This window comes from Antennarius striatus, chromosome 6 (genome assembly GCF_040054535.1).
Source record: "Antennarius striatus isolate MH-2024 chromosome 6, ASM4005453v1, whole genome shotgun sequence".
In the NCBI taxonomy this organism is placed as follows: Eukaryota; Metazoa; Chordata; class Actinopteri; order Lophiiformes; family Antennariidae; genus Antennarius; species Antennarius striatus.
In genome coordinates, this window is record NC_090781.1 from 20,703,016 (window position 1) to 20,713,187 (window position 10,172).

At 41.2% G+C, this 10,172-nt stretch overlaps 1 protein-coding gene across 1 annotated transcript; it reads left to right on the top strand.

Moving 5' to 3' along the window:
* The first annotated feature begins 3,541 nt into the window (after positions 1–3,541).
* Positions 3,542–10,001, top strand: lbhl (LBH regulator of WNT signaling pathway, like). The gene is made up of 4 exons (XM_068317891.1): positions 3,542–3,897; positions 6,996–7,071; positions 7,532–7,844; positions 9,141–10,001. Exons 2-4 carry the CDS (start codon positions 7,000–7,002, stop codon positions 9,209–9,211), a joined length of 456 nt encoding a protein of 151 aa, XP_068173992.1. The 5' UTR covers positions 3,542–3,897; positions 6,996–6,999; the 3' UTR covers positions 9,212–10,001.
* Positions 10,002–10,172: the final 171 nt, after the last annotated feature.

The following is a 10,172-nucleotide window of genomic DNA, read 5'->3' on the forward strand; positions in this document are numbered from 1 at the left end:
AATGACATATTTTCCATGAGTCACATTGTGGCCCTTCAGCTTCAAAACAGCTTTGAGATTTTCAAACAGGTAGATTCAGGTGCAATATGCAAATGCATCCAACAACTTCAATGGAAGCTCTTGTCTCGTCAGCAGCATGTAAGACATGTACTTGTAAAAGTGTTCCTGTCAAGTGTTGTACAGTCGGAAACAAATAAATTCATAAGATTGCTGCCTGCATGCTTTAGAAAAAGAAAAGAGACAGAAAGTATTGTATCATAAAATCAATTTATTATATGCACAGTCACAGAACATCACTCAAAATAATGAAACACTTTTCATAAATCTTTCTGAGTCATCCGTGTCACTTATTGTGATGAGTAAATTTATTTTACGGACCTCCATTACCCTAAATAAAATCCAACAAAAACAGTGTCATTGTTTTCTGTTGCGATGATCTCATGCCGACCGTGACCCCATAAATTAAGCCACACCATGTCTCCTTTTGACAGCCGCACCGTGGTGCTGATGCTGGCCACTTGGCAGCATTTATCAGGGAGACTAGTGTGATACACCGAAGCCAGACTCTCTCCATCCTTAAATATGGCACACTGAGCTCGTCCCAGTACTGACATGTGCACGAGGAAGTGATACAGGCCCTCCAACGGGCAGGTGAAGATCCCCGTATTGGGATTGTAGCCGTTTCCCTCATTGACCAGCACATCCACGAGCTTCAGGACACCAGAGTGGTAGGGGGTGCTGTCGGCAATGTTCAGTTTGGTGGTGAAGGCGACTACTTTTCCTACAAAGATGACAGATTAGTCAATAGACTGCATAGATCTGCTGTGCCCGGGAATTATTCTCACCAGATGAACTCACTTGGTGGGATTTCAGGAACGACATTCTTGTCCGTCTCTGGTCCCTCTGGTGTAGGTTTACCTAAAACAGAGACATAATCGTTGTTTGGACACTCATTTTGGGTCAGCGGAGTTCGGATAGTGATGATAATCATAATCCCAGCAGCTTTCTTGGATTTGCAGATGCAGGATTGAGGTTATTTGGTGGCTGTAAATCTGCAACGTGTTCATTCCATCAATTTTTAATTCCCTTGTTTTTCCTCTCTTTAGGATTGCTTTGTTTATAAAAATTATTTCCATGATCATGTTTTATATTTGTACTTATGTATTTAGGTTATAACAGGCAACATAATTTTATTAAGGTATTACAGAGTACGTATTTTACTCTGGATGTCATGAATACTCTAATCACTCCAACATTTATCATTATGTTATTTTTAACTACCATTTGCAAACATGTTAAAATTAGAATAAAGATGTGTTTGATTTTTGCACGTAAAAATAAATATAAAGTTCTTACCCCCCCCACGGCCTCCACCAGACCTCTCACGGCAGCAGAGAGATCCCATGACTGTTTATTCAGAGACGGCCTGAGGAGGTTCTGTCAAAAAGACATAACAGATGAAATATCAACTATAACCTCTCTAACTATAACACACACACACACACACACGCACAAGCACACGCACACACACACACACACACACACACACACACACACACACACACACACACACACACACACACACACACACACACACACACAATAACATAAAACGTGCATGCAAATACTCAGACTTGTATTTTTAGTTACCAGGTGTGTGAGACGTTCCACAGGAAAGTATTAAAGAGATTTACAGCAATGTTGTGAAAAATAAATGGACCTGGACTCATGCTGAGCCTTTACTTTGACAAAAACAATGACTTTGAGAGAGCTCGCTTTACACAAACACACACAGAATGAGTGAGGAGATCCTTACCTGCTCCTCCCGTGGACAGTTGTGGTTTCTGTGCAGCTCTGACAGACAAGTTGAGGCACTGATGTGCGGTTTTTCTGGTTTGCAGAATGTTGCCCTCTAATAAAGCCATGAAGCATTTACAAAGCATTTCTCTCTGTATTTAACACTGTGTGCACATTTATCACCATCTACTCATTGCAACAATGTACAAGTTGCAATTTGTAAGTTGTATTTAGTTATTACTTTAAGAATTTCTGATTATGATGTTCTGAATGCTACTGAATTCAGTGCTGCCCTCTAGTGAAAATGAGCCACAATCACAATACAATGATCAACTGCGTGAGACATGGACTGATTGATTAATGCACCCACTGCTGCTGCAGTCATCTGCTGCATGCAACTCATACAAAGTTAGCATGTAATTCATTATAATACATAAAGAGAGATTAACTATTTTGGATTTGATTTTGGGAACAAAGGTTGGATGATGAAGACTCAACTGATAATTTCCCCTGATGATGAACTGAAAAAAATGATTTTTCAAGGACAGAGATGGGATAAACCCCCCCAAAAATAACAACCCATAAAATTTACCATCTTAACAGTGTCTTAAAATGCAAATGTAAGCAAAATGAGTAAATCAATTATGAGATGCACACTTTAGTGTCTCTATAAAGCTTTAATTTAATTTAAAAGTGTTAAGGAATGAGGGAATTATGTAAATATAAAAAAAATTAGCATCTTACCAACAGTACTTTATTGCAACTGTCAGTTTTGGCCCTCAGTGTACTATAATTTAAATTTACACTCCACACGACACACAGGAAATGCATGATTGCAACCATAAAAACATTCTCTGAAATAAAATATATAGAAGTAAAACCAATTTATATCAGCAGGGATATGAGCAGTTAGGGTTGCACATATTTGCAAATGCAAAGAATATGTAAACAGTGTGATACATGTGTTTTAAAGTGTAACAGAGATAAGAGTGTAAAGGTCTTGATGGAGGCACGTATAGCAACCAGTATGACAGAGATTGTGCAGAAGCAGGACGCTCTTCATGCCTCACTGCTTCATTCACCACCTTGTTCCATATATAACTTACTGACTTAACCTACAGAGGGGATTACACACTGCTGCTAGCAGCGCTCTGTCTGTTTAGCAACAGTTGCAGCCTGTTATATATCCCCTCCCTACCCCTGAGCCCTTGATCCCTGGGCTAATTCCATCAATCGCCCAAATCTAAATCCACTGACGGAACGACAGCACACACACACACACACACACACACACACACACACACACACACACACACACACACACACACACACACACACACACACACACACACACACACACACACACACACACACACACACACACACACACACACACACACACACACACAGGACCAGGCACAGAGACAGAGACAGAGAGGCATGGTCCACAAATCGGAAAATGGCAAAGTAGATTAGCATGTGCAGAACTGCACCTTGTCCACCTTGTGTGTAGTGAAGCTTCTCCTGAGTGAATTTGAAGTTCAGTGATTGGGGACCTGTGCCATCTATGTGCCCATATATGTTTGTACAGATGCACCAGCGACCAAGTGTGCCAACTCATCAGAGTGGACTATGAAGCCTGGCTGACGTCACCCATCCAGCCTCTGTAATCGAAAGAGACGCTAATCCTGCTCCTCTCCAAAGCCTGGCGGTGGGGTGGGGTCACATGGGGAGGGATATTGAGAGAGACGTGAGGAAAGAAGTTGGTTACGGGACTCAGAAGAGTGCATGTAAGCTTTGTGCCAGCACAGAGAGTCCACATTGAGCCAGGGCTATCTGACAAAGACCACCAGGAACACCTCCATTTTCTGAATCTGTGAAACTCCTGGGACACCTGAGAGTTTGGGAAACCCTTGTAGTTCTCCACCCAGGCTTCGCCCTGGAGGCCAAAAGCCTTGTTGGGAGCTCTGCGGAGGAGGAACGTTGCTCACCTCCTCCTGCATCCCTCCTCCTCTCACCTGCACTCGACCAAGAGCCGGGCTTCACCACCCTGAAGCCGTGCCAAGATGGAGAAGACAGTTGCCTGACTGCTAATGAAGGGTAAGAGCCTGCTGAAGTGTGTGCATGTGTGTGTGTGTGTGTGTGTGTGTGTGTGTGTGTGTGTGTGTGTGTGTGTGTGTATATCTATTTAAGATATATTATCATTCACCTATAAAAGTCTGAGGGTTTTCCCCTGGCTGGTTTCCAGCCCATGTGTCTATGTACTGAGAGCAAAAGGTCGATCTTGATGATATTAAAGGATGTACCAAAAAAGAATTTTACATTAATTTCCATTGAACACTTTTGCTTGCATCTTTTAAAAAAATCATATCTCAGGACCAGCAGTGGTTGAAGAACAGTTTTAATAGTTGTAAAATCAATTTTTTTCCTCAGAATTTTCATTTTTCACTTTTATATTGGTTTGAAAAATTGAAATATGTATAATATATATGTATAATATAGATAAAATAAAGACTCCTTTTCTGTTCTTATGTAACTTGATGGATCACAGAAGATAATACAGCTGTAGTGACATTTTTTTGCAGCTCCTGCTCGCCATGAGTGCAACGTTTGAATTAAAATAATTTTAGGAGGTGATGAGTTGAAATATTTGTCTGCCCTGTAAAATGGAGAGATCAGCAGCCTGTAAAAAAAGATAATCTTTTATCATGGTCAAATATATAAAGAAACTCTGCTGATACACAGAAACCTAAAATAACTGTTATAAAACAGGAAGCTGTACTATAAGGGGATCTCAAAATTTCTTCAGCTTTTTGTAGATTGAATAAGAACAGCATGTTGCAAGAAACCAGAAATGTTTTTAATGAACAACACATTTGCTTTTAACTGGAATTAAATAATCAATGCATTTCTTCAGGGAATTAAACATAATCTGGTTTGCAGAAAAAACATCTTCTTTTTGGCCCTGCTACAGCTTCTTCTTCCTGTTGACAGGTTAGGTATGTACTCAGATGAATGTTGATACACCTACAGCTAGATACGTATCTCAGGCACATGCATGCAATTCTACACATTTTCTGAAAGAGGAATTCCTTCTTGTAATTTATGACTGCAGGGCGTTTAGGTTGATTTGAAAGAAGGCTTGATTAAATCAAATGGACCTTCTGACCCTTGGCGGGCCTTCAACTATTTTAGTAATATAATATATCTTTATTCTTGAGTGTCAAAGGCTTTTTAACACAGTTTATTCCATCCATTGAAGAGTAACTGTGCAAATAAATGGATGATTGTTGACTGAGCTGAAAGATGCAGGTGTTCGTAGAGATATGACAGGGATTACATCGAGGTTAAGCCTCTTCATCATAATATCTGCTGAAAGTTTCCATTCCAGGTGGCAAACAAACAGCTTAGCAGGACACAGTTGTCAGTGGCGTAATATCACAAACTGAATGGTGGGGTTGTGCATATTTACAAGTGGGTCAAAAATGATAGAAACCTCCCAACCCTGATCCTATTTAGAGGAGAACAGGCTGTCCTCATTTTGATGGCTGTGCAAACTGGCTTGGCATTCCTTCATTTGTCTTATTACACAATGAACAGTTGGACATCCAACGGTGTCATTTTGGGTGAGACAAAGTTAAAGAGGTCAAGAAGAAAGAGGGAGGAAGATGCACACACTGGCAGAATTTTGAAATGTTTTTGAGAAATATCTGCCACTTAAAAGACACCAAAAAAATCAAGGTAGAAACTTTCTATACTGTATAATGTTCAACATTTAATTAAAAAATGGGCCCATTTTTTACTATTTTGATCTTTTATGCATAAATTACATGAAGGATTTTGATGAATCCTGACTGAAGCGTTGAACATGTTGCTGAGAAGAAGCCCTTATATTCTGGAGTAGATTCTGAAAATAGTATTTCCACTTCTTTGCACAATGCAAGAAGTATTATTTGGCCTGTTTGACGAAACCATTACTGTGAGTTTAAAACTGGGGGGAAGAGATGGAACTGTTCCAAAGAAGGAACCAGTGTCTTAGAGTAAGATCTGACAGCCTGTAGGGATGCTAATGTTATCATACTGCATGCATGCATGTTCACAATGACAATGCAGAGTAAATTGCACCTTGCTCACCGTCCAATGCACGTAAATATTCATTTCCTCAAGTATTTCACAAGCACTTGTGTCACTGATGTGAGGAAATATCTGAAGTCGTCAGAGCAGGGTCTAAAAAGAGAAGAGCTGGCAGATTAGATTTGTCATTCAGCTGAAATTTCATTAAAACGTAAGCGAGATTTAACAGCTTGTCTCATTACACCAGGCCACAGACTGACAACAAACCATGATTGGTACTTATGGAGAGAGGATGAGACCCAGTGAGGAAAGGAGAGAAGGGGGCAGAGGAGAGGAATGAAAGAGGATTCGGGCAGATCCTCCGTCCTTCTTAATCCCTCGTGCAGCTTTTCTGGAGACCATGAACAGACTGACGGATGTGAACACAGGTCCATGCATGGAAATATTTTACTGATATTAGACCCAACCTGTTCTCTGATAAACTTCACCTGGTCAGGATTTTGATAGGTTTCACTCTAAATAGCACACATTGGGGATGGTCTCAAAAGTTTCCTCTTCTTCAGCTTGCAGCTGACCCAGACCAAATCCACACTTAAACTTCATCAGGAAATACAATTTTAGCGTCATTGGGCGTAATCCATTTCTGATATCAATCTCTATCGTCACTAATCTGAATGTGCTTCGCTGTGCATATTGGAGAATCACACACTGGCACACAAGTCATAAAAATCCAACCAGCTTCGGCAAATCAGATGTAGGACAGGAAATCTCTGACATATCAGGAGAGATGTCGGATATTTGTGTAATTCAGCTAACGCTGGGACACGAGGGGGCAGCGATGGCATTTCATGGAAAACCGGATGAAGCGATTTCACCGGATGTCAAAATGTGGATAGGTGGTGAGTTGTGGCAAACAGGCAAACATGCCACAGTAAATAGGCCATGTTAACAGGCCTGCTGGCTTCATTCATCTGACATCCAAATCCATTTTTGGGTAGATACTTAAATGACGATGATGATGAGAGAAGTTATTTGCTTAATGTATTAAAGCCAAGCTACTTATTTTTCTTCTTGTTCCTTCATAACACATTTCTTTTTTCATAATTTCTTTGTCTCATCTGCAGAGAGATGGATGAGGTGAGCGGTCAAGATCCAGACTGTGAAGACATGCAAAGGAAGGACCAAAGAGTACCATTCCAGGTATCTGATCTGATTGTTCAAGTAATCATTAAAAGGTTACGACCCGATCAGGTTGGATTGACTGGATTTTGATCGAGATAAAAATACTTGGAGATAAAATTTCAAATTTCATGTCATGTCTTTTATTTTGAAAAGAGATTTGCTGCTAAAATGAGTAGTTGTACAAATGCTGATTAAAGTAAGGATTAAAACAAATCCATGATCCAGACATTGCATAGGTGTGTGTGTGTGTGTGTGTGTGTGTGTGTGTGTGTGTGTGTGTGTGTGTGTGTGTGTGTGTGTGTGTGTGTGTGTGTGTGTGTGTGTGTGTGTGTGTGTGTGTGTGTGTGTGTGTGTGTGTGAGGATTAGGTAATATGCTCAAAACTGTACTGAACACAATATTTACAGATTTTAATAACACTGGATAAATCTCACTGCTGAGCTTCTCCATCAGCTGACCAGTTTTCTTATTTCCTCCAGATCTTCCCTGACCCCGTGGAGGTCGTCGTGGGCCCCGACGCCGCCGTGAACAGCCTGGGCCACGACCACGAGAAGGAGCGTCTCCCCTCTATTGTCGTGGAGCCCACGGAGGTGAGCGAGGTGGAGAGCGGAGAGCTACGCTGGCCCCCGGAGAACATGGATATGGAGGAAGATGAGGAGGACCTGTTCTTGGAGCAGTGCATCCCCCCGGCAAACATAGCAGACTGGGGAGAAGAGGAGGAGGACGAGGAGGAGGAGGAAGAAGAGGAGACGTCAGTTATTCTCAACCAGCAGCAAGGCTTGACACTAATTGGTGAGATGGACATACTTGAGAATGACTCAAAATTACCTTTAGGACTCATTAAAATAGAAAACTAAAATTAGCTCCTGTAGGAAGACTGTTTTTTTGGTTTTTTTTGGCTTCATGGCTCATTTGAAATTATTCAGTGGAAAAACCAACTCAGCAACAGTTCCAGCGGATCACCACAGAATGTCAGCATTTTTCTGTCACCACACTTCCCTAATTTTTGGGAGGAAAATATATGTTCACGAGAACGAATGGCCCAGAATGGATGCAGCTGAAAAATTCCCATTGTGTGGCCACCGCAGACCAAATACAGCATCGCGCTAAATGATCACGTCACTTCTATGGCGCCACATTTCTCAACATTTGGGTGGCAAAGTGTGTGTGAAATTTTGTCATTACGTTATGGTTTGACTGAACGTGGCCTTGAAACTCCTGGGAAACTGAGCCTGACACATTTGCTAGTTGTGCAAAGCGCTTTCAGTCGAATGTGTGGAATTTTCCAGCTCATTTTCCAGCTAGTTTGTTATTAGCTAATAGCCCAGCAACATGCATCAAGCTTTAATGAGAATCCCCATGTGATGCATGGGCGCCTTGATATGTATTTGTGCACTTCACTATCTCTCTGGGGCAGGGTGGTGCAGTGGTTAGCGCTGCCACCTCACAACACGGCGGACCTGGGTTCGAGTCTCGCTTTGTGCGCATGCTCTCCTCGTGTCTGCATGGGTTCTGTCCGGGTTCTCCGGCTTCCTCCCACCCACCTCCAAAAGCATGCGCTTCAGGTTGATTGGCCGTTCCAAATTGCCTGTAGTATGTGTGTGCATGGTTGTACGTCTTTGTGTGTGGCTCCGCGGCGCACTGGCATCATGCGCGGAGTGTCCCTCGCCTCACGCCCCATGCTGCCGAGATAGGCTCCGGCTCCCCGTGACTCGCTGCGCGGATACAGCGGTGGTAATCTGAAGATGACTGACTATCTCTCTGGCTTTTTCAGTTAATAATGATAACAAAAAGCCACAAGAGTTCTAGTGTGACTACACAAATACTGCATGGCCCCAAAACTGATGAGTCTACACAGAATGAGAGTTGGCCAAATCTGATTTTAAAAGATTAGATTTTTCTTCTCTAACAGCCCTAAAAATATTGAAAAATAATTTAAGATTATGGTTTAATTGCATTCAAAAAAGATGAGACAATAGAATTCACATTGTAAATTCCGCAAACGACCGACGGATCATTTTGTGTCATGGACATGTGCAGTGCATGCAAATGTTTAATTAGCTTAAAGACTTTGTGCTTTTTTTTCAGATCTTCAGTCAGATGCATTCAGGGACGACACCCCCACGCTGCCACCCAGCAGTGCTCCAGCCCTCAACTGACTTTACCTCTGAAAACCCTTCACCTCTGATTGTAACCTACATGGAAACATCTAAACACCAATATGGCAACGAAAGGGACAAACACAGCAGCTAAGGGTGATGCAACTTTGCATCACAAACTAATGTGACATGGTAGTGGTACATTCTGTAACACACAGAAAACAGTTTAATGACTTTGGTAGCAGAACTGTGAGCATCACTGTGTCGTGGCTTTTTCCTTTTTTTAAAAAAAGCAAAAAAATGCTGATATGAGTGTTTCTGTTCCTTTTTGTTCCCTAACCGTAACCGTGAAGGGCTCAGTGATGTCAAAGGGCTAACAGAGAAGAAACTGCCATTTTCTATAGCCTTGATGACAACATGTTATTGGTAAATCTCAGTCATCCGAGTAATGGTAGTTTTTTTTTAGAACTGAAGGAACCTCGTCAAGCTTCCTCAATAACTTCTTCAAAGACAAAAACTCACGTTTCAGGACGTTTGTTTGGTAACGCTCTTAACGTACAACACTGAGGCGGCTGTTTAAAAAATCAAGTCTCATCGTGAGTTTTCTATTATGTATTATGTTTGTATTCCACTCAGGTGTGGAATATGAACAAAAATCACTAGTTAGTGGCTAAAAATTGCCATTGCACTTTCAGTTTATTTGTAATGCAGGTTGAATGACGAAATCTCTTCAGTCATAGGCAGTTGTGCTCATGTTATATTTTAATTTATGTGTAGGTTGATTTGTGAATAACTTGTATATATTGTTGTATGCCTGTGAAATAATTACGAATTTGACAATAAAAGACTTCGTCCCACTGTGTGTTGGGAGTTTATCTTACTAACTGCTAACATTTATGAAAAACACCTTAGAGATCCACTTCTATCTTGCTATTAAAATCTAAAATGCAAAACATGCAGGTTAACAGTTATACACTTTACTTTCTTCTGCATCTTGTGTGAGGAAAGGAATCAAACTACA

Coding starts and splice junctions, on each gene's coding strand:
- lbhl (XM_068317891.1), top strand. CDS start 7,000: ATGGATGAGGTGAGCGGTCAAGATCCAGACTGTGAAGACATGCAAAGG. Junction 7,072..7,531: donor ACCAAAGAGTACCATTCCAG/GTATCTGATCTG, acceptor TATTTCCTCCAG/ATCTTCCCTGACCCCGTGGA. Junction 7,845..9,140: donor GCAAGGCTTGACACTAATTG/GTGAGATGGACA, acceptor CTTTTTTTTCAG/ATCTTCAGTCAGATGCATTC.